This window comes from Athene noctua, chromosome 27, assembly GCF_965140245.1.
Source record: "Athene noctua chromosome 27, bAthNoc1.hap1.1, whole genome shotgun sequence".
Classification (NCBI taxonomy): domain Eukaryota; kingdom Metazoa; phylum Chordata; class Aves; order Strigiformes; family Strigidae; genus Athene; species Athene noctua.
Window position 1 is genome coordinate 4,205,820 of NC_134063.1, and position 23,830 is coordinate 4,229,649.

Genomic DNA, 23,830 nt, shown 5'->3' on the forward strand with positions numbered 1-23,830 from the left:
TGCCTCATGGCAGCAGTTCACTGCCCCGCTGCGTATCACAGTGTGCTGGTACCGGTACTGCTGCCTCTGCCCCGCCTCTGCCTCTGCCTCTGCCTCTGCCTCTGCCTCTGCCTCTGCCTCTGCCTCTGCCTCTGCCTCTGCCTCTGCCTCTGCCTCTGCCTCTGCCTCTGCCTCTGCCGGCCTTTCCAGGCTCCACACTCGCTACAGGAGGAGCCCAGCTGCTCCTGGGGCTCAGCTGGGACCATTTAACCTGCAAACTGGTTTCACCTGAAGCCTGGTGGATCTTGGTGGGGGCAGGTCCGTGACCACCCTCTGGGGCTCTTCCTGGGTGGCTGTTCTTATAAACCAGCAGTCTACTTGCTCTTAAGGTTTTCTTTCTTTCTTTTCCTTTCTTTTCCTTTCATATCTAGGAGTCTTAATTCGGAGGTGGGAAGGATTGGGGCCTGCTGCTGGTGGGGCTCTAGGATGTAGTGCTGGGATTTTCTGCCCTTTCCAGCATTGCCAAGCAGGTAAGGGCACAGAAAGGAGCTGCCTCTGCTCCCCTGTCCCTGGGATGAGGGTGGGGGCTACAGCCCAAAGCAGGGCTCTGCCCACAGTCAGGATGTGTCCCAGCACTGTTCTTCTCCTGTGTAATGTCCCAGATGAAGGATGATGTCCTCACATGGCTCTGGGGTGGCCCTGGGGCTCAGTTCCCCATCCAGCTGCAGCACCCCTCTGCCAATGCAAAGCAATTCCTTCCCAGCACTGCATCTCCTCTCACCACGGAGCCGCTCCTTTGCCCTGCTCAGCCAGAAGGATTTCTTGAAGAGCTTTGATGGGTACGTGGCTGCTGGGGCACGTGTGAGGGTTGAGTTCTGATTTTGCCTCCTGTGTGTCCCCAAGGGAACATGTCCCTTGTCTGGGATGGGTCCAGTTTCATGTCCCAGCCCTGGGAGGCTCACAGTGTGCAGGCTGGTGTTGCTTCCCTGTAGCCAGGGTGAAGCTGATGGCCCTGGGCCTCAACAGTGTCTCTGCCATCTGCACTGTTGTGGCTGGGACCAGGCAATGCTGCATGTCCCAAAGGCCACCAACTCACACCTGTGTCCCTGCTGCTCTGCCAGGAGCCTCTGCGACACGAGTGTTGCTTTGGGGAATGATCTGTTGGGCTGCCACTATTCCATGCCTGACCCGCAGCTGGTCCAGAGGATTGTGTCTCAGGTGGAGTTCTATCTCTCTGATGAGAATCTGGCCAAGGATGCTTTTCTCCTGAAACATGTCCAGAAGAACAAGATGGGCTTCATCAGCATCAAACTGCTGACGTCCTTCAAGAAGGTAAGCAGCCCTTGGCACTGGCCAGCTGGGGTGGGGAATGGCCTTCATGTGGAGCATGTCAGGGTGGCTGGGTGTGCTCTGGCTGTCTCTGGTGGGGTGTACAGGGAGGTCCAGGCTCCCCTCGGGCTGTCTGTGTCCTGGTAAAGTGCTGATGGTGCAGAGCTGGGCTCTGCTCTTTGCCTTCATTGTGCTGCAGCAGTTCTCCAGCCAGAGAGGGTGGCTGGGGAAGGGGTGAACAGCCCTCAAACCACACCCGGGGCTGGATTCACTCTTCTGCCCATGATCCCCCCGGGCTGCTTTGGGAGAGATCATCGCTTCACTGAAATCTGCGGGGAAGAGCTGATGGTGTGATGTACGGGAAAGCTGCAGCTTCTTGTCACGGTCCGGGGGGCACTGGGGACCTTCTGCACACCCCAGAGGTGCTCATGGGAAAGGAGGATATTGCCTTGCTGTGACTTCAGGCTGATGGGGTTGCAGCCTGCCTGGAGGACAGGTTTAGGGTGGTCCCCGCCTGGGGAGACTCACAGGGACACGGTGGCCCCCTCTCTCCCACAGGTGAAATACCTGACGCGTGACTGGCGGCTCACGCTCTATGCCCTGCAGTTCTCGGAGCTGCTGGAGGTGAATGAGGAGGGCACTAAAGTGAGGCGGCGGGTCCCCATCCCCGAGTCTCTCCTGAGCGTCCCTCCCAGCAAACTTCTGCTGGCCTGGGAGCTGCTGCCCCAGGAGCAGGACATGCTGCTACCACTCCAGAAGAATTTCCTTGAGACCATCACGAGGATGTTCACCCCCTTTGGTGCCATCACCTCCATCCGCATCCTGCGGCCGGGCCGCAAGCTGCCTTCAGATGTGCGGAAATACACGTCACGCTTCCCTGAGCTGCTGAGCAAGTGCTGTGCTCTGGTGGAGTACGAGAGCCTGGAAAGCGCACGCAAGGCCTTTGAGGACCTTGGTCGCCAAAGCCGCCCAGGTGGTGAGAGCATCAGGGTGGTCCGGCTCTGTGGGAAGGGCTCCAAGAAGAAACCCGGGGCCAAGAGGGAGGCAGTGGAGGAGCTGGTGGACCAGCTGGGTTGGAAGGCAAAGGCAGCGACCACAACCTTCCCCTCCGACATCGGGGACTCCCTGCTCTGCAGCTCTCCAAAGATGGACGGTGCCCTGACGTCACCATCCCTCCTGAACAAGGACCCCTTGGCACCTGCCTGGCCCGACGGCGACTTCAAGCCCAGCGATTTTAGCAACGCCTTCACCGGATCGCTTCTCACCAGCAGAGTCTTCCCTCCGCTTGGGACAGGCTTGGGTACCAGCAGCAGCTACGGCCTCTGCTCCAGCACTGAAAGCCCCCGCGGCTGTGGCTGGGGGAGTGGGGCGGGTGCCTGGGCGCCCTGGTGCAGCAGCTCCTCTCCTGATGCCAAACTTCCTCCCGAGAATCCCCTGGAAGCGAAGAGGGTGCCTGAGCCCTTTGGCCGGTGGGACGAGGTGCTTCGCCTGCCCCGTAGCCCCGATGGCACCAAGGGCTTCTACAGCAGCACTGGAAGAGGAGAGCTCGTCCTTCGGCACTGAGACTTCTTTATGTTTGGGTTTGGGGATTTTTCTTTTCTCTTGTTTTCCTCCTTTTGAGCAGAACAACTCTCCACAGACCTTGAGAGCTGCAGGGGGCGGTGGTGGTGCAGCTGCTCCAGGGACAGGAGTTTTGGGGCAAGGCCGATGCTCGGGGCAGGGCAGCGTGTGAGGCGAGATGCTGAGCAGAGGCAGCACTGGGAGCTGCGCTGTGCCGAGCTGACGCCGATGGGCCCGCGCCTGCCTGGGGTGCAGAGCAGGATCCTCACCCCAGCGGCATCACTGAGACTGCCCTAAGGAAGGAACTCAGCTCCCCAGCACAGCACCAGAACTGGGGGACGGACCCAATGGGGGCCTCATCCTGCGCCATTGGTCGGCCACGCCAGGGGAGCAGAGGCTGCTTCCCGCTGGTGCTGGGCCCAGGTTATGGAGCTTGAGTGGGAAAGGGGCAATAAAGAGACGGGAAGTTTCCAGGCACTTCTGGGCTTGTGCAGTGATTTTTTTTTTTTTTTTTTTTTTTTTGTTCTTGTTGTTTTGTTTTATGGGTTATTTTTTTGTTCTTCAAGTTTGCTCCCGTCCTGGTCTCGTGTGTGCCCAGGGTGCAGCCAGGCCAGGGGAGGAGGGTCCCAGGCCGGCCGGCAGCTCCTCCCTGCCCGTTCCTGGGGGGATTTGGGGTCCTTTTGCTGCGGCGCTGAGGCGATGCCGGGCTGCGGAGCTGAGCGGGGTGGGAGGCGAGGGAGGGCGGGAAGGTCTCGAGGCTGGGAAGGGCTTTGCAGCGAGCCCTGTCCCCGCGGGAGGGGCCGCTGGCGTGTTCAGGACCAAGGCCTTGGGCCCTGGCTGGGGTGTGTGCCCGTGCCCCCCCTGGCCCCCCCAGGCCTGTCCTGGTGCCAGGGGCTCCGTGCTGCTGTCTGCGTGGGGCTCTGTCTGTGAGTCCTGCAGGGAGCCGTCTGTGCCGGCTGCCCCGCCGAAGGGCTGCTTGCCCTGGGGAAGGGGCTGGAGGAGTCCCCCCACCCGCCATTGCCTGCCCCGCTGGGGGTGCCTCGGCCCTGGGGGGGGCTGGGTGCCCTTCGGGACTGGCCGGCTGTGATCTGGGGCTCAGCGGGGCTCTTGCACCCTTGGGTGCCGTTTCGCGGTGCCCCCTGCGCTGCCTCCCCCTCCTACACAGACACAGAGAGGTTTTGTTTTGAAGAAAAGAGATTTTAATTGCAATAAACAACAAAGAACATCCCATCAAAACTATTCTAATGCCCTCCGTCCCCCCCAAACACATGAACGTCCCCACCCATTTTGCCCACTGCCCAGCTCCCCACATCAGTCTCCTTTCCCCCCTGGCCCCCCCGGTCTGTCTGCGAGCGCCCTGCGCTTGCTGGGGAGCGGTGACTGACTGCTCTGCCTCCTCTTGCAGCCCCGCTTCTCTGGCACGGCCGGCTGGGATGGGGGCGGCTCCATCCCCGCATCCCCGCATGGCTCCTGGGCCTCCAGCCCCAGCAGAAAGTCCTCCAGGCCCAGGACGCCGTCGATGGTGTCGGGGATGCTGGAGTCCGGGCTGAGCAGCTCCTTGGGCAGCACAAGAGAGGGGGAGTCACAGGGGGCGATGGCTGCGCCGGTGTCCCCAGGGTTCCCAGGTGTGAGGCTGCTGCTGGGCCCATTCTGGCTGACCCCCTCCGTGTCCAGGGAGCAACCGAGGAGCCTGAGGGCCTCTTGCCGGAGCATCTCCTCGGTCACAAACAGGTCGTCCGTCACATCTCCAGGTCCATGGCTGTAGGAGTCAGCAGCGGGGCATGGGGGGATGTCGCTGCCTGGGGCGATGTCAGTGCCCAGGGGTGCCCCCGCAGAGGTGGCCGTGCCGGCGGTGTTGACGGGAGCCGACGGTCCCTCGACGTTCCCACAGCCGGGGATGGAGGTGGGCGGTGGTGGCGTGTTGGTCCACTCGTAGCCATAGACTCGGGGATCAAAGCAGCAGCCACACGGAGCCATCAGCAGCCCTGTGTGGGGGAGAGGGAGCTGTGCTGAGCCGGGGGCACCCTCTGGGGGCACCCACCGAGCCAGCCCCCATCCCAACACCCCCCAGTTCTGCGCCAGGCACGTGGGGAGCTCGTGGCCGGGGCGCTGCCCGCGGGGTGAGCTGCTGTGCCCAAGGGAGGGGGTCACAAATCGGGGAGGAGACTGGCTTCTCCGAGGTGAAAGGGGCAGAGATGGCGCCAAGTATCTGGTAAATTCTCTGGCCGTGGGCTCTACTGGGCACACGTCAGCCAGGCGAGGGCAGGGACCCTCGCCCGGGCTTGCCGAACCCTCCTGTGAAAACTGCCTGGGGAGGGGACACGGCAGTGATGGGGACGCTGGGATGCCCGTGGTCGGGGGCGCTGAAAGTGCCGGGGTGCCGGAGCAGAGAGGGGTGCCATACCTGCTGGAGGGGCCTGGGGAGCGTGGGGTGCCCCCCCCGCCGGGGGTGTCCCAGCTGCAGGGAAGGGCTGCTCCTGCCCAGGCAGTGGGCACAGGTTGGCTGAGCCTGGAAGAGAGACGGGAGCCATGGCCGGCGCTCAGCTCCGCTCTTGCCCCCAAGAGCGTCCCCGGGCTGCAGGGGTCGGGGTCGGGGTCGCTGCCTACCTTGGGGGGAGATTTCGCAGAGACGCAGGAACCATGGGCCAGGGGGGTTGCAGGAGCCGCGCAGGAACGAGCACCCTGGTGGCAGCTCCATGGTTTGTGGTGACTGTTGGTTGCCAAAGTCTCTCTGGGGTGTCCCGGACGGAATGTTGGGGCTGCCATGGTAACGCCCCGCCCCCAGAAACCACCCCAGTTCCACCTGGGGAGGGAAAGGGTTAAGAGGGGCCTGTGGGTGCAGGGGCCTTGGGCTGGAAGCCTTGGTCCGTGCCCAGAGCTGGGACAGCCTTGGCATCAGGGGGACTTGGTGGCAGGAGCCCCACACCTGGAGTGCTGGGACGGAGGGGGCAGGAGGGGCAGGAGGGGCAGGAGAGGGCAGGCGAGGGCAGGGAGAGGTGTGATGCTGCAGGGCTGACAGCGAGGACGAGGACGTGGCTGGGAGCCTCGGGGTGAGGCTGAGGGGGATGGACAACAAAGCAGATGTCCCAGTGGGTGTCTCCTGCCGCTCGCCCAGCCGGGACGCCAGCACTGCGCAGTTCCTCTGCGGGCACCGGGAGAAATCTCTGGAGCGCTGAGCCTGGTCCTTGTGGCAGCTGCCAACTGCCCAGTAACACCCGCTGGGAATCCCGTCCTGCCGGGACGAGCAGGGCTGAAACAGTCCTGAGCTCTGTGGGGAGAACTTCTTGTCACAAGGACTCGGGGAGGCAACTAGGACAGATGCCCCCCGAGACTGGCTTGGAGGGAGTGCAGAAGGGCTGGTGGGACATGGGGCGGCAGGGCACTGTCTGGGCCAGAGCCATGACAGGATTGTTGAGTTGAAGCTGGTCACTGGAAGGAGGAGAAAGGGCAGCAGAGTTGCTCCGGAGGGTTGTGAGAGAGCAAACGTTACGCTCTTCGGGGAGGTACTTAGCAGAGTCCCTGGCAACCTGCAGGTGAGGCCTCAGGAGCCGGCGAGTGCTGCTCAGGGTTGAAGAAGCACCTTGGAGGAGCTGGGGAGCAGGCAACTGCCCCGTGTCAGGCGTCAAGCGAGGGGGCAGAAGGGGGCTTGGCCGAGCAGGGACCTGCTCGCTGAGCTGCAGAGGCAAAAGGAATTGCACCATCTCTGGGAGCAAGGTCAGGCCTGGCAGGAAGGGGCAGAGCCGTGGCTCGCACACGCAGGGAGGAGAGAGGAGAGGCCAAAGCTCGGTTAGAGTTGGAAGCGTCCGGTGATGTGTCTGACAACGAGAAGGGATTTTTCAGTAGGATTGTAGCAAGAGGAGCTCTGAAGAAAACGTCAGAGGGAGACTTGTGGACGATGGTCACCTGACAGAGAGGCCTAAAGGCAAAGGGAGGGCTTGAATTTTTCTTCGCCTCAGTCTGTAATAATACCCCTAGGCCTACCTGGTCCCCTGAGTGAATTCACCCCGAGTGTGGCAACAGCCGTTTTCCCTTTGTGGCCACTGAAGTTGCCAGGGACCAGCTCTATCAGCCTGGGGAGCTGAGGCCGCTTCCCGCAGGCGCCGTGGCCTGTGCTGGGCCCAGGTTGTGGAGCTCGGGTGGGAAAGGGGCAATAAAGAGACGGGAAGTTTCCAGGCACTTCTGGGCTTGTGCAGTGATTTCTTAATTTTTTTGTTCTTCTTCAAGTTTGCCCCCGTCCCGGGCTCGTGTGTGCCCAGGGTGCAGCCAGGCCAGGGGAGGAGGGTCTCAGGCCGGCCGGCAGCTCCTCCTTGCCCGTTCCTGGGGGGATTTGGGGTCCTTTTGCTGCGGCGCTGAGGCGATGCCGGGCTGCGGAGCTGAGCGGGGTGGGAGGCGAGGGAGGGCGGGAAGGTCTCGAGGCTGGGAAGGGCTTTGCAGCGAGCCCTGTCCCCGCGGGAGGGGCCGCTGGCGTGTTCAGGACCAAGGCCTTGGGCCCTGGCTGGGGTGTGTGCCCGTGCCCCCCCTGGCCCCCCCAGGCCTGTCCTGGTGCCAGGGGCTCCGTGCTGCTGTCTGCGTGGGGCTCTGTCTGTGAGTCCTGCAGGGAGCCGTCTGTCCCGGCTGCCCCGCCGAAGGGCTGCTTGCCCTGGGGAAGGGGCTGGAGGAGTCCCCCCACCCGCCATTGCCTGCCCCGCTGGGGGTGCCTCGGCCCTGGGGGGGGCTGGGTGCCCTTCAGGACTGGCCGGCTGTGATTTGGGGCTCAGCGGGGCTCTTGCACCCTTGGGTGCCGTTTCGCGGTGCCCCCTGCACTGCCTCCCCCTCCCACACAGACACAGAGAGGTTTTGTTTTGAAGAAAAGAGATTTTAATTGCAATAAACAACAAAGAACATCCCATCAAAACTATTCTAATGCCCTCCGTCCCCCCCAAACACCTGAACATCCCCACCCTTGTCGCCCACTGCCCGGCTCCCCACATCAGTCTCCTTTCCCCCCTGGCCCCCCCGGTCTGTCTGCGAGCGCCCTGCGCTTGCTGGGGAGCGGTGACTGACTGCTCTGCCTCCTCTTGCAGCCCCGCTTCTCTGGCACGGCCGGCTGGGATGGGGGCGGCTCCATCCCCGCATCCCCGCATGGCTCCTGGGCCTCCAGCCCCAGCAGAAAGTCCTCCAGGCCCAGGACGCCGTCGATGGTGTCGGGGATGCTGGAGTCCGGGCTGAGCCGCTCCTTGGGCAGCACAAGAGAGGGGGAGTCACAGGGGGCGATGGCTGCGCCGGTGTCCCCAGGGTTCCCAGGTGTGAGGCTGCTGCTGGGCCCATTCTGGCTGACCCCCTCCGTGTCCAGGGAGCAACCGAGGAGCCTGAGGGCCTCTTGCTGAAGCATCTCCTTGGTCACAAACAGGTCATCTGACACATCTCCAGGTCCATGGCTGTAGGAGTCAGCAGCGGGGCATGGGGGGATGTCGCTGCCTGGGGCGATGCCAGTGCCCAGGGGTGCCCCCGCAGAGGTGGCCGTGCCGGCGGTGTTGACGGGAGCCGACGGTCCCTCGACGTTCCCACAGCCGGGGATGGAGGTGGGCGGTGGTGGCGTGTTGGTCCACTCGTAGCCATAGACTCGGGGATCAAAGCAGCAGCCACACGGAGCCATCAGCAGCCCTGTGTGGGGGAGAGGGAGCTGTGCTGAGCCGGGGGCACCCTCTGGGGGCACCCACCGAGCCAGCCCCCATCCCAACACCCCCCAGTTCTGCGCCAGGCACGTGGGGAGCTCGTGGCCGGGGCGCTGCCCGCGGGGTGAGCTGCTGTGCCCAAGGGAGGGGGTCACAAATCGGGGAGGAGACTGGCTTCTCCGAGGTGAAAGGGGCAGAGATGGCGCCAAGTATCTGGTAAATTCTCTGGCCGTGGGCTCTACTGGGCACACGTCAGCCAGGCGAGGGCAGGGACCCTCGCCCGGGCTTGCCGAACCCTCCTGTGAAAACTGCCTGGGGAGGGGACACGGCAGTGATGGGGACGCTGGGATGCCCGTGGTCGGGGGCGCTGAAAGTGCCGGGGTGCCGGAGCAGAGAGGGGTGCCATACCTGCTGGAGGGGCCTGGGGAGCGTGGGGTGCCCCCCCCGCCGGGGGTGTCCCAGCTGCAGGGAAGGGCTGCTCCTGCCCAGGCAGTGGGCACAGGTTGGCTGAGCCTGGAAGAGAGACGGGAGCCATGGCCGGCGCTCAGCTCCGCTCTTGCCCCCAAGAGCGTCCCCGGGCTGCAGGGGTCGGGGTCGGGGTCGCTGCCTACCTTGGGGGGAGATTTCGCAGAGACGCAGGAACCATGGGCCAGGGGGGTTGCAGGAGCCGCGCAGGAACGAGCACCCTGGTGGCAGCTCCATGGTTTGTGGTGACTGTTGGTTGCCAAAGTCTCTCTGGGGTGTCCCGGACGGAATGTTGGGGCTGCCATGGTAACGCCCCGCCCCCAGAAACCACCCCAGTTCCACCTGGGGAGGGAAAGGGTTAAGAGGGCCTGGGTACCCCTACGGGCACCTCTCAGATGCCATGGGTAGAAATTCTTTTCTTAATAGTTGTTTTTTCATGGAGAAAAAGTTCCTTCAGGCAAGTTGTGTGGGGTCCAAGCTGCATCCACAGCCTCCTCATGCCACAGAGCAAATGCATTTGAGTCTCCTGCCTGTGATTCTGTTCGCTGCTCTGCCTGGAGTGACAGAGACAGGAAAAAGGACCTCGAGGGCACGAGGGAAGGTCATGCAGTGTCACTCGGCCACATGCTCTCCCCAGGCGCTGCTCACGCAGTGCTTCAGGTCTTTCAGTCTCACGTATGAAACAAGCAGCTCTGGACCCTCCTCAGAGGGGTCAGTCTTTCCCCACGTGTGTGATACCGAGGAGGAGATTCTGCACCCTACTCCATGCTCCCAGAAAGTACTAGATTCTGCACAACATCCGACAATGAGATGCTGGGACTGTTTGTGCTCTATGGGACATCAGGGTTCGTGTCAGTACCTCCCCTCCTCAGACCTGGAGGATTTAGCTCTACCAAGGACATCCTGGTAGGAACAGAGCCCTCTCAGTCCTGCTGTGTGAACCATGTGTGGCGTGGGTGAGTCGGGACAACTCCCACCGTGAACTGGAGGTCAAAGATCTCTCCTGGACTGTATCCTCTTATTTAAAAAGACTGTTCTCTATTAGTGAGGCACCACCTGCTGCATAACTCGTGGCAGGGACCGATACTGAGGGCGTGAAGGCAACCTCGCTTCTAAAAACATAAAAGTTTATTTCATTTCAGAGCACAGCTTAGCAACCCCGCTCCTCGACACACACCAGCCTAACGCCTCCTCTTGACCCACTGCCATGGGAAAGGGCCTCATCAGCCCTATCTGTAGGAGTTTGCCTTGTGTTTAGGCAGGAAGGTGAAGCTGGTAGGTACAGGTCCCAGAAGCAGCTCACTGGAAGAAAGGAGAACAAAAAACCAAACCAAATCAAAACAAACAAAATCAAACAAAAATAACCCACAAAAAAAACCCCAAGGAGAGGTTTGTTCAGTACAACAGAGCCACCCGTACGCAGCTGCTGCATGGCTCCATCACTCTACAGCGATGGCGACTGCAGTCAGATGTGTCAAATAAAGCCCTTACCCTCCCAAAAATTTAGGACTGCTGCACAAAACCAGCTCTGGGGCTGAGCTTTAACCCTGACCACTGCGCTGCAGGGACGCAGCCTCCAGATAAGGGCAATGCTCTTCTTGCTGGGGAGTCACCGAGAGACGATGCCAAAATGGGTTCCTGAGTTTGGTGACCTGAATACCAGCCTCGCTGCTGGCAATGACATGCCTAAAATCAACACGAGCCTTCGAAAAGCAGCTCCCCACCTCTCGCTGTGCTTATGCAGAGCCAAAACCCTGTCAGTGCCAAAAAGTATTAAGGTCAGATCTTAAAATGATGTAAGCCAGTTCTATTGCGATCAGATTTATCCTAGCTTAAGACTTCAACTATTTCACACTTTGGAACACACATTGTGTTTTCAGTGCAGAGTGATTTTCTTTATAGTCAAGGAGGTTTAACTTATTTCCTGGATGCTGATTCAATAAAACATCACTAAAACTTTCCATAAGACATGTCAGAGAGAGAATATCCCAGCAGGGCATAAAATTGCATCGCAAGAGCCTGGATCTACAGCACAAAAGCAGAAGTGGAGAGTGCTCAGAGAACCCCGCTTTTGGTTTGCATCTCCTTCACATGAGCTTTAATGAATAAACCTAAACTGCTTTAAATTTTTGAGTTCTTATGGCTATAAATGTCTGTTACATAGCACTGCAAAGACCACAGGTTACAAAGTTTTGTGCAGCCTAACACAGGCAGGTTCTGCTAGAAAAATGGCACTTAAAAATTCTGATCAAAACTCGATGTACCTGTAATATGGTTTTAGGCAGCTGTTCCCAGTACAAACAAAATGGATGAGGATTAGAAAAATCACAAAAGGCTGTAGCCATGCTCTATTTTTGCTAATCTCCGTTTCCATGAGACGGGAAATAGCAGCTGGCTGCTCGAGCTCATATTTTTACTGTCTTTGAGCTTCCAAAGTCATTTCAAGCCAGTGCCTGAGGACTCGTAGGTGTGGGGAAAAACAGTTTCCTGCACTTTGTTGCATGAACTCAAAAATCAAAAAATGAAAAATGGGGAAAATGCTCAGCACTCCTAACCTGGGGATGGGGACTGCCTGCCTGCCTGGTGTCTGGGTGGGGCTGGCAGGGTGGGACTGTGGGGGCAGAGCACGGAGGGATCCGGTGCCGAAAGCCTGAGACGCCCCATCACTGCGCTCTCGTCTCTCGGTTCCTGTGACTGTTCTGGGACAAACAGCGTGTCATGAGAGAGGTCACCTATTCCAGATTTGCAGCGGGTACTGGATGACCTGCTGAAGCAGCTACAGGGATTGAGAGAGCTCTTTATGGCAACTCCAAACTCCGTTAAAACCTCAAGGTACTGGTTAACCCTTACAACCTCTTAAACTGATGGGAAAGAGCCATCATCCCCTCTCTGGAGAATCCCTGCAGGCACAGTGATTTTGTGAGGCTCTGCAATGTCCCTTCTGAGCAATTCCAATGAAGTTCAATGCTTTATTACCTTATTTTAATCCAATCATCCACATTTTGGCTTGCCATCAGCGTCTCCAGATAGTCTCTCCCCATGTAGTAAGGTGGCCGCTCATTAATTTTCTGAGGTAGGTGTTCTAGTAAGCCAACTGGGATATACCTGGAATAAAATGCAATGGCAGCGTGTGCTGTTGTTCAAAGGCTCCAGGCTTGGTGCATTAAAGACCCTCTCAGCCGTGGAGAATTACCTGCACAGGAACGAGAGCCATTCCAGCAGGAACTTCCTGGTCTTCTCTACTCCCTGAGTATCTGACCCCCAGTGCTCAAGGCCATAGTTGGTGAAGTCTTTGAGGATATCAAATCTCTCACTGGAGGAGATATCCCAGTGTCTCTGTTCCTTAATTTCAGTGAAAAGCCACGGCTTAATGAGTGCCCCCCTGTAGCCAAAAAAAAAAAAAAAGTGCAGTTATTCCCATGATTGATGCTTCTGAAGATGCCAACTTATTTAAAAGACTTTCCAGCACTTATTTGACAGCCAATGCTGCTTTAATTTTTTTTTTCCAATTTCAATAGGAAGCTGCTGTTAGTTCCCACAGACACAAACAGATTTTACCAAGTCTCAAAGGGTAGTTTCAGCAAGAGGAAACTTCTCATGTTTTGGGTTTGTTCAGCGGTTTTTAAATTCTTTTTTTTTACTCTTGCACTGACAGAGCTCAGAAGCAAAGGGGACACACACGCACTTGCCTTGCAATCATAATTCCTGAAACACCCATCTGCATGGCTCGATTAGCATCTTCATAAGACAAAATATCACCATTTCCTGTCCAGAAGGGAGAAGCCAGAGGTCAAAGTGATACACGAGGGCAAGTCAAAATGAGTTAATCCAGGCATGGGATAAAATTCAAAATGGACAGAGGATCCAAAAGCCAGATTGTCCAAGGAGGTTCTGGGGCTCATGTTCAGACTCCCAGGGATGTTTCTGATTAACGTTCCCCTTACAAAGAAAAGGAGAACCTTCTCCTCTCTTCTCCTCCACTCCCAACTCCTACCCTGACAGTTTAGCTGGGACTGTCTGTGCCACGGTGCCCAAGAGAGAAAGCACCCGCTAAAGACAAAGTGTTCTGTGTCCTGCCCGTCCCTTCTGCTCCTACTCCACTCAGTGCTTGTCGTGCCCAGCCCCAAGCACACAGGCAGATCTGCGCTGCACGAGAGCTGCTGGTAACTCCCTCCATCATCTCAGCAGCAGCAGTACTCCAACCTCTCCCTCAGGCTGAATGTCCTTGGGAGCCCGTTTTTAATTTTTTTAAGATATTCCAAATCAAACACGCAGCACTTTCAGCCCACGTGACAAAAACAACAGAAACACCTACCAAAAAGAGGCATGGGGCTTGCTATTTTAGCACACTCAGCTATGTAGTCCCAGTCAGCACCCCTCGTGTACCGCTGCTCCCTGGATCGGCCGTGAAGCTGAGGAAAAAAGTTGTAGTAAGACCTCACGGAATGCCTCAGGGGAGGCAGGGCAGAACAGGAGTGCCAGGGGAACGTGCTTCTGTAGAGGCAATGGCAGCGGGCTGAGGTAAGAGCTCCCTGTGGCTACCAGGCTGTGGAAGTGGTTAGCAAAGCTGAGAAAGGGCTGGGTGCATTCTGAGGAATATTTTGGCTATTTGCAAGCCAGAGCAAGAAGTGACTGCTCACACTGAAAGAGAATATTCACTGTGGGCAGGAACTACTCAGCCCCGTGTGAATGAGATGGCCCCATCGCTTCTCCAGCCCTGCTATAACAAGGCTTATTGGGCTGAAACCTCTTTTCCAGAGCACTGCAGAAACCATCTCCCTTCATAATGGATACAAGGCTCAGGAGCACCTAGGAAAATGCTTCCTGCATCTGAATTTTTCTCTGCTATTAGCAGAAAACAGCAAAATGTAGTAGGCAGGCTGGTCAAAGGCATTTGAAAGAGCTACTCAGCTGTGGGGAAGGGTTAAGGTTACCTCCACGTCATGCCAACAATCCTCCACACCAGCCAACAATCTCATACCACAGCAAGTATCCCCGTACCGTGACCATGGATGCTCCCCACTCTCGGATCTTGGGGATTATTTTATGAGCCACATTAATCTTTTCTTGCACCCCCGTCCGTATCTTCACAGTCAGTGGGACGTCCAGCACCTGCAGAAATGGGAGAGTGCAGCCAGGCCCAGGCAGGAGTTGGCTCCATCAGCTCATCTCCCGCTGCCAGCAGGTGCTCTGACTCACCAAATTCATCCCTCTGACGATCTGTTCAAACTTGTTGGACCGAGTCATCAGAGCACAGCCTCCTCCCTGGGAGACAAAAAGCAGCAGAGTCAAGACTTTCTGCTTCACTGCACAGCAAAGAGCCTCCTTGGAGCTGCTCAACAGCAGCCCTCTGCTCAGGGAACACAGGTAAGACTCGGAGCATCTCAAGGCTTGGAGAAAGGCTCCAAGAGAGAAAATTCTTCAACAACAAAAAAAAAAAACAACAGCGCTTTTCCCTTTCAACTTCTGCCTGCTGCCAGGCAGAGACAGCTGACCATGCCCTGCTCTTTGAACAGCTTATTCACCTTCTTGCTAAAGTCTAGTGCCCATAAACAAACTGGGAGCTCTGGATCAGACTGGCAGGAGGAGATCAGGTAGCAGGGGATAAGGCAAAAGACAAGCACCTATCAAAGGAAGCCCAACACGCTGCAGAACATCTTACCTTCTTGTAGACCAGGTCAATGGGACACCCAACATTGATATCTACAAAGTCCACTTCAATTGTCTGGTTGAGGAGCTCTGCACATTTGGTCATCGTGTCTGGAAACGCCCCCTCCAGCTGCCAAAGGGGGACAGGTTACATGAGTTCAAGGAGCAGCTTTTCTCCTCAGAAGTGAGATATCATTTGTTTGGTTATCAACATGATAGCACTCACCTGCACCCCAAAAATATCTTCAGTATGATGCCGTTTGAGGAGAGCCCACTCAGAGGACTGGCCCTGAAGCAGGTTTGTGCACACAGCCATCTCTCCACAGGTGACGTCTGCCCCGAAGCGCTTGCATATCCTTCGGAAAGGGAGGTTACCACACTGAAAGAGACAGCAGAGAAACGGTTTGTCAGGGGATTTGCTCTGTTCCTAATGTGGCGATGTCAAATTTTGACAAAAGGACAGAATTATCTACCCACCGTGGTCAGTGGAGCCAAGTAGAGCTTGCCTTGGATTTCCAACTGGAAAACAAGAAGGATGGAGAAGCATCTTAGCAGGGCTGAACCAGCAGTGGTTAAACAGGAAGATATTCCAGTTAGAAATTTTATCACTTGTCTTAGGTGAAACTCAGTGGGAAATGCAGGAAATCAGCATTTTGTTCAAGAACCTCAACTATTCTCTGAGAATGTATCATTTGGATAAAAGAATCAGAACCATTTGTTTTCACTGCTCAGCTTGGAGAAAAATCCAAGCAGTTACAGACACAGAGGCTAGACAGACTGACTAACGGCTGCGAGGGAGGAGGTGATGAAGAGGAGAAGGAAGCAATGCTCTCACCCCAGGAGAGCACCATGCAAACCAACCAACCCCAGCCTTGGCTCTCCTTGCAGATCATTCCCACCCCACTGACAGCTCAGCCCCTACCCTCCTTCACATGCAAGGGCTGCAGCTTCTCTTGGTTCTCACCCCTCCAAGGACACCACCCCAGCCCCAAGAGCTCACCTTCCTGCATCCTTCCCCTCATGACAGTAACGTGGTCCCCAGGCAGCTCTGTCCTCTGCCTGCCTCTCACCCAGCTAAGAGGTCTCTTCTGTCTTCCCAAGCACAATCTCAACCACTTCACAGGTACACAAGAGACGGCAGCCCTCGACCAAACTCTCACCTTCTTCTTCTCACACGACCGCAGCTTTACAACGTCTTCGTCTGTCACCGGACCCACTGTTTTGGTGGAGGAAGCCTCCTCGCCACCTGGGCAGCCAGGACTCTGCAAGGCGTCTGGTTTGGGATCTTCTCCCTGCTCCGGTAGCACAGGACATTCGGGGCTGTCTCCCGGGCCATCCTGGGGGGTTGTACAGTTGGACTCCTCTTGCTCCTCTGTAGAGCGCCCTGTGGCTTTGCCTCCCTTTCCGCCATCACCGTGGGGCTTGGCCAGACCACGGAGATACTCCTCAGCCTTCCTGAAGTTAAACTTCCTCTTGCGCAGCTGGTGCTGGAGGTCTTTGGAGAGGTTGTTCCTCACCAGTGACTTCCCTTCCCACTGCTTGGCGAGGTCCGTGTTGACAATGTTCTGGAAGCCATCCCCGAGGTGGGCCTGGGCAAAGCGGCAAGTGACGCCGTAAATGCACTTGCCGAAGGTTTCGAAGAGCACGCAGCTGCGCCCCAGGTCTGCCGGCTTCGCGGCCATGTACTCGCCAACGTCGTGAAGGAAGCGGCACCGTGCGCCGAAGTAGCACTTTTCTGCACACCCCTTAAAAAAATAAAGAGGAGGTTAAAACCTCTGCCCCCCGCTTGCCTGCCCGGGCACACCGGTACCCTCCGGCCGAGGGGTGAGAGAGGGGCCAGAACCACTCTGAGCACCCACCGCTCCCCCGGTGACGTTGGGTGCCCCATGAAATGCTCCCAGGAAAGTGCCTGCTGGAACGTGTCGCAGAAGGGCAGTGACGTACCCACCCGAGGGGACATTTTAGCACTGCCACCTCAGGGAAGCTGACACCCATCCCGCTTCACCCTCTCCCAGCCAGCCAACAGAGACGGTTTTGCCAGCACAGCCCCCATCAACACTCTCCCTGCTGGGAGTTTACCCCTGGCGCAGCTCTATCTTCAATGCGCTTTCCCAGACTTACAAATAAATGCAGCCCTTGAGCAGGAAGGGCCCACGAGGGTCCCAAATTCCCCAGAGGAGCACAGAGCAGGGCCCCCACTCCCTACCTGTGTTACGGACGGGCACAGCCTGCTCCGTTCATAGTGGTTGGGTTTCATACACGGCCTGCTCTTGTTCTGCCCCCGGGCCCGCTTCCGCCCCGTGGGCTCCTTCTCCTCCGCTCCAGCATCCTCTCGGCCTTCTCCATCCTGACCGAGGCCCTCCGACCTCACCCGTTTGGCGGGGGGCTCGCTCTGGCTGCTGCCAACATCCTCCTTCTTCTCCTCGACCTCCTCCTCCTCCTCCTCCTCCTCCTCCTCCTCCTCCTTACCACCCGCCTGCCCGCCGGGCTTGCCCCTGGCCCGCAGGTAGGCATGGAACTGCTCCTTGGAGGCGAGGAACCTGCGGAGACACAGCACCCGAGTGAGCCCAGCCACAGCGGGGAGCGGGGTGTCCGGGCCGGGGCCGGGGGAAAGGGGCTGCCTGCGGCGGGGCGGGACGGGCACGTACCGGGACGGTCATGGTGGAGCCGGGCACGTACCGGGGGGTGGGGGGGGGCGGTTGTGGAGGGGCCGGGCACGTACCGGGGCGGTTATAGCGGGGCTGGGCACGTACCGGGGGGCCGGGAGGGGCAAGGGCGGGGCGCAGCGGCCTCAGGCCCGCACTCACCGGGCGCGGACCGGCGCCACCCCCGCCGCCACGGCCGCCGCCATGTTGCTGCACGCGGCGATGACGCGGAGCGGGGCGGGACCACGTGACGGGGAGCGCGAGCCTGGCGGGCGGTATAAAAGGGCCGGCGGAGGCCCGGCCGCCTCAGAGCGGCGGGCAGGGCGGGCAGGGCGGGCGGCTCGGGGCCGGGAGCGGGCGGTCACAGCGCTGCTGAGGGCCGCGTCTGTCCGGCTGCGGGAGACCTTGAGGCCTCTGGGCTCGCTGGGAGGCACCGGGGGCTGTCTGCTGAGGGAGGCCCTCAGGAAGGGCTGGCTGTGGGGGCAGACAGTTCCCCTGCCCCGGGGAGTGCCTGAGCCGAGGGGCTGCTCACAGCCCCCCGTGTCGGGGCTGCCTGAGGCAGAGAGGAGGCCAGTGTGAGGCCCTTACACTTGGGAGAGCCATCATCCCTCGTTGTGGTTCTTCAGGGCTTCTCTTTATTTTGGGGAACGTCCTGAGTGTTATTTTCATGAGGGATCCACGATTAACAGGGATTAACACCAGGTGCTGTCCAGGCCTTGCTCTTGAGCAGGTATAGTTATGGTTTGAGGGACAGAAAAAATACACCTGTTGGCTTTTGTCTTGTGACTTCTGAGATGTTCCCTGATTTTAGGGGGAGGGTTGGCTCTTCTGTCACATCCTGGCTGTCAGCTGGAATCACAAAATTGATGGAGAAGATGGTGCTCTATGCAGGGTGCTTGGTGTGGGGTTTTTTTGCATGCTTGGGATTTTTTTCAAAGCAGTAAATGTAAGGCCTGGTTGCTAGGTGCTCAGCCTAAACTGAGGGGATGAGCCGTCTCCTGTTGCACTGAGCTGTAAATCTGCCTTGGAGCTGTCCCACGGGCAGAATTTTGTTGCAGCTGCTCTGGCAACAGGATTTTCCATGTTGCCCTTTGGAAACATTTTCAAGCTCAACCCAGCTGAGGCACACGAGGGCTTCATCTTTTTGTCACTGAGAAGATGGGAAGAACTGGTCTGTGCTTGTCACAGTGGGCTGTGTGCTGTCGTGTCTTCCTCTGCCATGGGCAGGCTGCAGGATGGATGGAGAAGCCATGAGACAAGGCCACCTTGTTCTGAGACTGGGGTTGTCCTCTGACATGGGCTGTAGCCAACACAAAAATGACTCCAGATCTGAGGTACTGCCACCCATTCCTGATGGTTGTGTTAATGACGTTCTCCTGTAAGTGCAGTGAGCAAGAATGGGGCTCATGAGACTGGCTGGAGTGTAAAGTCTGCCCTTGTGTTGGGTCCATGGGTGGAAATTCAGGCTGAAAAACAACTGATGTGTCAAGTGTGGGGTGTTTGGTGTGAGATGGCACACGCTGACCTTTGCTCCCTCCTCTGGAGCTGCCACATCTTCCCCATGTGTTTGGGACAGTCATTACAGCCTTTCCTGGTCCATAGTCCCTGCATGCCAGAAACAGCCAGTGTCTTGTCTGGTGTGCCTGTGCCTCGAGCAGGAATGATCTTGTAGCAAGGGGGCTTGGGGTGATGTGTTCAGAGTTCTCCTGGATGAGGCTTCCTTTCCAGCTTAGGCTCGTATCCCTTCTTTGCAGTTACACTCCATCATCTGCACAGCCCTGTGTTTGGGTCACACTTGGCCTGGGCTACCGAGAGGGCGAGAAATAGCTGTGAAGTCCACATGAAGAAAGACCTGTGCTCAATCTTCTTTCCTGTCCCCCACCCTGCACTGAATCTGATGGCCTTGCCAGGCCCTTTTAGGTGAATAAAAAATTACCTCTTTGTTTTCATGAGCCCAGGAAAGCAGCCTGGAGTGCAGTTTCAACCATGTGTCATAACATAGGTACCAAGAAGAAGCAGTAGGTAACTCATGTTTTTTGCCTTTAGGGGCTGCTAGAAGCTGGTGAAGAGCAGCTGCACTTGTGGCGTTGGGGAATTACTGCAGCACTGAGTTTGTTTATGGGCATATAAGAGTTGTGTCTGCACGTGGGACAGAGGTAAGATTGCATGTGGGGCTTTAATTTTGGTGTTTTCCTGTTTTCTGTTGCTGTAGTGCAGTTCTCTCCAGATGCTCCCTCAGAAATGTCTTCTGGGAGGAGCTGGGAGCCTGGTAGGGCTGTTGCCAAGGGTGGGCAGGTTGCATGATCAAGCCAGGCTGCTGTAAGAAGAGCTTTTGGCTGATTGGGTATTAATTAGTTTTGGAGTGAAATATGAGGAATGCAAAATACTATTTTAAGCTTCAGCTTGGCTGAGGGTAGGAAGGAAGGAAATGAGGCCCTGGGGATTAATGAAATGATTTCACTGATGTTTTTGTGGGGCAATAAGCCTGAAGTCAGAGTGCTTTTGACTTGCTGTACTCGGCTGAGGTCACAGACTTTCACATCTAACCCCTTCTCAGGGCACTGGCTTGGCAGTTTTATGAGGCTGAACCTCTGGCAAGCTTCCCCACAGACCCTGGTGAAGGGTCTGAGAGCAGAGCCCGAAGCCCCTGGGATTGCCAGCTCTGGTGCAGGCTCTTGGGCACCGAATTGGAGCCAGCTGTGGTGTGTTGTGTATCAGCATGGTGGCTCGTGCCTGATGTGAGGGGGGGCTTTGCCGCATGCAGCCGAGCAGCTTGATGTTCCCCCTTGGTTGCTAAAGGATGAGTACAAAGGAAGTCAGGGGAATCTCTGTAAGGTTCAGAGAGGTGCTGTTCATGGCTGTTTTAGATTTTTCACCCCTTGCTGTAACTGGGTGATACTAACATTGGAAGGGGGGCCGAGGGGTGAGTAGCTGTGAAGGCTGCGTTGTGGCTGCCTGAGCTGGATGGCTTTCCTGGGTGACTGTAGCACTTGGATCACTAGAGCGGCCACTTCAAGATCCTTCAGCAGCACTAAAGCAACTGAAGAAAGTCAATACCCGAGAATTTGCTGGGAAAGGCCAAGTCAGGAAAAAAGGAAAGGTTGATTACAGGAAAGTGTGATATATATATACAAGAAGAACTAAGTCAGAAAAAGTTCAGCTGCTTCAAAGTCCAAATTAAACAACACGTGTATTAATGAAACTGCCCCTTCCATGGGCTCCTGCATGGAACTCGGATGTGTCAAGCCCCTGGTTCTGGCTACTACACCCAGGCGTTAGCTGAAAAATGAGGTTCTGTAGCAGCCCCAAGAGGTCACCTCCACAGCTGCAGTGGGTTGAGAGCGGGGATAGAAAATTGGGCTGGTCACGTTTGTTTGGATGCCTTTCATAGCAGTGCAGTATGTTCTGACAACCTTTGCCGGTTAATTGTGTGAACGGGCAAATGCCACAGAAGGCAGGTGTGAGATTTGCCATTGATGTATGGGCAGGGTGGCTAGAGCTGGGAGTGAACCATTGGGTCCTATCCATCTTCTGGTCAAAGCAAAATCCATTCCTCATGTTTATTGTCTACTCTTTTATCCGGTCTTGTTTTTAAACCCCATGCAGCAGCGCTTCCAGTCTTCTGCAAAGGAGACTATTCCCATTGCTCATAAATCTACTATCAGGAAGCTGTTTCCATGATTAAAGCTTAAATGTTTCCCCTCTCTAGTTTCAAACCCCAGCTCCCAATTCCCTTCCTGTCATAATCACCAGGTCTCAGCCTCCTCCCAGCAGCTGATGGTTCATGTGGATACGCACTGGGGTCTCCATACCCCACACCAAGACCCCAAAAGCCACTGTGCCATGTCTGCCCCAAGAAGACCTGTGGTGAGACACTTTGGAAATGAGGTGGGCGCCTCAAATGCTTGTAAATGCCGGAGCCAGGCTTTGGGCAGGCAATTGTCTAATGGCACTTAGAAAAAATATCTCTTGCTGTAGTTCCCTCTTGGGTAGTTTAAGAGCTCTTCGGAGTGCTGACTTAGCATTTGGCCCATGAATGGAGTAGTTAAAGGTCATTATCTGGGCAAGGCCTATGTGGTTTTGGGACAAGCTGTCGGCACACGGGAAGTGGACTGGAGTTCACGGTCTGTTGTGGATATCATACCACCTATGGTAGGAACGATCATTCCTGAAACTCTGATGGTTGGTGAGCCCTTGGATCTGCAAAATGTATATGGAGTGTGGGCAGGGATTTCTGACACAGGAGGGTGCAAGGGACAGAAAAGTCCAGGACATCTGGGCTCATGTGGGAGCGAGGGAGCAGTATGGGATCCTGAGTCTCTTGGCTGTAACACTCAGCCCTTCATTAGTAAATCTTGGAGAAGGCCCCAAGTCTTTTCATCAGACCCTAAAATAAGACAAAGCCAAGGCACCAGTCACAGGAGAGGCTGATTTCTTGGCAGAGGCTGCTCTGCATGACGGAAGAGGCAGGATGTGGCTTTCCCCAGCACCCTGGGCACAAGATTGGGGAAGGGTACCAGTTCTCCTCTTCTGAGAGCTCTGGGCGGTCTCAACACCAGCCTTTGATGTCCCTCCCAGCCTTCATCATCTTCTGCCCTGCCATTCCAGGGCCATTTTGGGGCAGCTCCTTAGGTTGGTAGGGAGAAAGGCTCCTGAGAAGGGACGCTTCTCTTCTGACCTCCCCTGTCACCTGAGGTCACCCTGTCACTTTTCCATGCAGGTTGGCTAATTCCCCATGGCTCAGTCCTCTGCTGGGACTTCAGGGATGTTGAGGATCTGAACAGGAAAGGTGCTTTCCTTCAGCCCTTCAGCTGGCCTCTTCTAATGCCCTGTACCACCAGATAAAATCTTTTGTACATTTTTATTTTTATTTTTACATGAAAAAGCAACACTGAGATTTCCTTCTGACATTTAACTCAGTCAGTAAGTGACAAACCGAATAAACATTCCTGTTTCACTGGGACAAAGGCTCCAAGATCCTGCTGTGACTAAAATGTTTCATCATTTCCGAAGTGAAATGTTTCAGCTAGAAAAAATACGAAAAGAACAACTGAAAATGACACGTTTTAGTGTTTTTCTAATTATTTTCTCTATTTTGGCTGAAGCTATTAGTCAAATTTGGCCGCTCTTTGCAAATAGCTTTGGAATGTTCCAGAACTTCTATTTTGGTGATTTTTTTTTCCTGTCATTAATGAATAAGTTTGATCTCTGCCCTGCTCACCAGTGCAGTGTGTGTTCCCACTCACCCCTAGGCATTTTCCTTTCAGGTTTGCCACTGGAATCTGCTTTGGCACCCCAGCACAGCGACTCCTGCAGCTGTCTGGCTTCCCCTGGGCAGACTAGAGCTGCCTCTACCCTTTCCCATGCTGGATGTATGTCATTTTGAACACATGCATGTGTGTTGGGTGTTCTTGTGTGCTCAGGCTGTATGACTCCTGCTCATCTCTGTCTCTCTTAGATGTGGATGGAGCAGGTTCTCAACATTGATTCTGTGCTCTCCTAGCGGTTGTACCCCTTGACATACCTGGGCTGGTCCTCTGTGCCAAGTTCCTCCCAGTCACTGGCAAAACATATTCCAGGTGAGTGATATTTTTCTCCCCAAAACCTGGCTGCTGGGAGCATAAGTGGCCTCTGCAGCTCAGCAGCAGACCTGGAAATGAGCTGGGGAGCTTGCAAACCAAGGAATGGTGAGCAGGCTGGGATCTTCACTGTTGCCTCTGTTTGTCCTCATGCCTGCTCTGCTTGCATGAGTCAGAGGAACAACATCTGTTGATTTTTAGGGTCACAGATGGTTTTGTTTAGCTTGTTAATCGTGATAGTGTGGTCTGTGACATACACATGGCTGCTTTCAGGGGTGGGTACTGAGGCTCAGAAACAAGAGGCTAAAGCATGTTCGTCCATTGGTCGGTTTTGGACCTTGCCTTGCCTCTACCATGGCTCACACCATGCAGTGGCCTGGAGAACTGCCTTGCTCAAAGTAGATGTTGCTCCAGGGCTGGCAGAGAGGTGGCAAAGCCTCAGCCCTCACGCTTGTGCACTGCTCAGTCTCAGGAGGAGGGCTCTGCAGCACCCTCTGAAAGCACAGTGCTCTTCAGAGCTCCCTTGTGCTGGTTTTGGAGCCAGCTGTTTCTTAGCATCCTTTTGTACCATTTTGTTCACTGTTCTTCCTAAGGCACCTGCAGGAGGCTTTGAATTGCCTCTCTCCTGGTGCCTTCTACATACAAGTTGGTTGTTGAGCCTGTAACTTTGGGACAAGCAGATACTGCTAAAGATAAGCAGGATGGGTCTCTCATGACGCTTTTTTCACTCACTCCTCTTCAGCATCCTGCTGGAAATACAGATTTGCAAGAAGAAAACCTGGCAGTTTCGTTTAGTTTGGAACAAATAAAATCTCGGTGTTAAATTTTATCCAAAGCCCTTCCTAGCATCTCATTTTTTGTAGGCTAGTGTAGATGTATTTTTTCCCTCTTCCTAAGTAGAGGACTGATGCAATGTCATCTAAACTTGGAGCAACCTGTGCTGTGGCAGTTGAGGTTTTGCAAAATTAGA

The 23,830-nt window shown here is 56.1% G+C and overlaps 3 protein-coding genes across 4 annotated transcripts; 1 reads left to right on the plus strand and 2 right to left on the minus strand.

The window, feature by feature from the left end:
• The first annotated feature begins 651 nt into the window (after positions 1 to 651).
• LOC141971106 (la-related protein 6-like) lies at positions 652 to 2,871 on the plus strand. The gene is made up of 3 exons (XM_074928227.1): positions 652 to 818; positions 1,101 to 1,311; positions 1,867 to 2,871. Exons 1-3 carry the CDS (start codon positions 652 to 654, stop codon positions 2,869 to 2,871), a joined length of 1,383 nt encoding a protein of 460 aa, XP_074784328.1.
• Positions 2,872 to 4,179: 1,308 nt separating this feature from the next.
• On the minus strand, positions 4,180 to 5,963 carry LOC141971046 (uncharacterized). The gene is made up of 3 exons (XM_074928120.1): positions 5,476 to 5,963; positions 5,273 to 5,377; positions 4,180 to 4,853 (listed from the first exon to the last, which is right to left on the minus strand). The coding sequence occupies exons 1-3, from the start codon at positions 5,762 to 5,764 to the stop codon at positions 4,180 to 4,182; spliced, it is 1,068 nt and encodes a 355-aa protein (XP_074784221.1). The 5' UTR covers positions 5,765 to 5,963.
• Positions 5,964 to 7,870: 1,907 nt separating this feature from the next.
• DUS3L (dihydrouridine synthase 3 like) lies at positions 7,871 to 17,502 on the minus strand. 2 transcript variants are annotated; one of them, XR_012635238.1, is made up of 16 exons: positions 17,444 to 17,487; positions 16,843 to 17,176; positions 15,797 to 16,381; positions 15,114 to 15,155; positions 14,863 to 15,015; positions 14,650 to 14,766; positions 14,187 to 14,252; positions 13,989 to 14,099; positions 13,303 to 13,399; positions 12,677 to 12,752; positions 12,181 to 12,369; positions 11,964 to 12,092; positions 10,165 to 10,289; positions 9,134 to 9,329; positions 8,931 to 9,035; positions 7,871 to 8,511 (listed from the first exon to the last, which is right to left on the minus strand). XR_012635238.1 is itself a non-coding variant. In XM_074927816.1 (13 exons), exons 1-13 carry the CDS (start codon positions 17,485 to 17,487, stop codon positions 10,217 to 10,219), a joined length of 2,016 nt encoding a protein of 671 aa, XP_074783917.1. In that variant the 5' UTR covers positions 17,488 to 17,502; the 3' UTR covers positions 10,098 to 10,216. The 2 variants fall into 2 exon arrangements, 1 of the variants encoding a protein (XP_074783917.1); XM_074927816.1 differs by lacking the exons at positions 7,871 to 8,511; positions 8,931 to 9,035; positions 9,134 to 9,329 and having other exon boundaries at positions 10,098 to 10,289; positions 17,444 to 17,502.
• Positions 17,503 to 23,830: the final 6,328 nt, after the last annotated feature.

What these genes read in the sequence shown, in the direction of transcription:
- LOC141971106 (XM_074928227.1), top strand. Translation starts at nt 652, where the DNA reads ATGTCCTCACATGGCTCTGGGGTGGCCCTGGGGCTCAGTTCCCCATCC. An exon ending in TTCTTGAAGAGCTTTGATGG is followed by an intron (nt 819 to 1,100) that starts GTACGTGGCTGC and finishes CTGCTCTGCCAG; the next exon opens with GAGCCTCTGCGACACGAGTG. An exon ending in TGCTGACGTCCTTCAAGAAG is followed by an intron (nt 1,312 to 1,866) that starts GTAAGCAGCCCT and finishes TCTCTCCCACAG; the next exon opens with GTGAAATACCTGACGCGTGA.
- LOC141971046 (XM_074928120.1), bottom strand. Translation starts at nt 5,764, where the DNA reads ATGCCAAGGCTGTCCCAGCTCTGGGCACGGACCAAGGCTTCCAGCCCA. An exon ending in CTGCGAAATCTCCCCCCAAG is followed by an intron (nt 5,378 to 5,475) that starts GTAGGCAGCGAC and finishes TCTCTCTTCCAG; the next exon opens with GCTCAGCCAACCTGTGCCCA. An exon ending in TCCCCAGGCCCCTCCAGCAG is followed by an intron (nt 4,854 to 5,272) that starts GTATGGCACCCC and finishes TCCCCCACACAG; the next exon opens with GGCTGCTGATGGCTCCGTGT.
- DUS3L (XM_074927816.1), bottom strand. Translation starts at nt 17,487, where the DNA reads ATGGCGGCGGCCGTGGCGGCGGGGGTGGCGCCGGTCCGCGCCCG. An exon ending in TGGCTCTCGTTCCTGTGCAG is followed by an intron (nt 12,093 to 12,180) that starts GTAATTCTCCAC and finishes ATTTTATTCCAG; the next exon opens with GTATATCCCAGTTGGCTTAC. An exon ending in GATGATTGGATTAAAATAAG is followed by an intron (nt 10,290 to 11,963) that starts GTAATAAAGCAT and finishes CCTTTCTTCCAG; the next exon opens with TGAGCTGCTTCTGGGACCTG.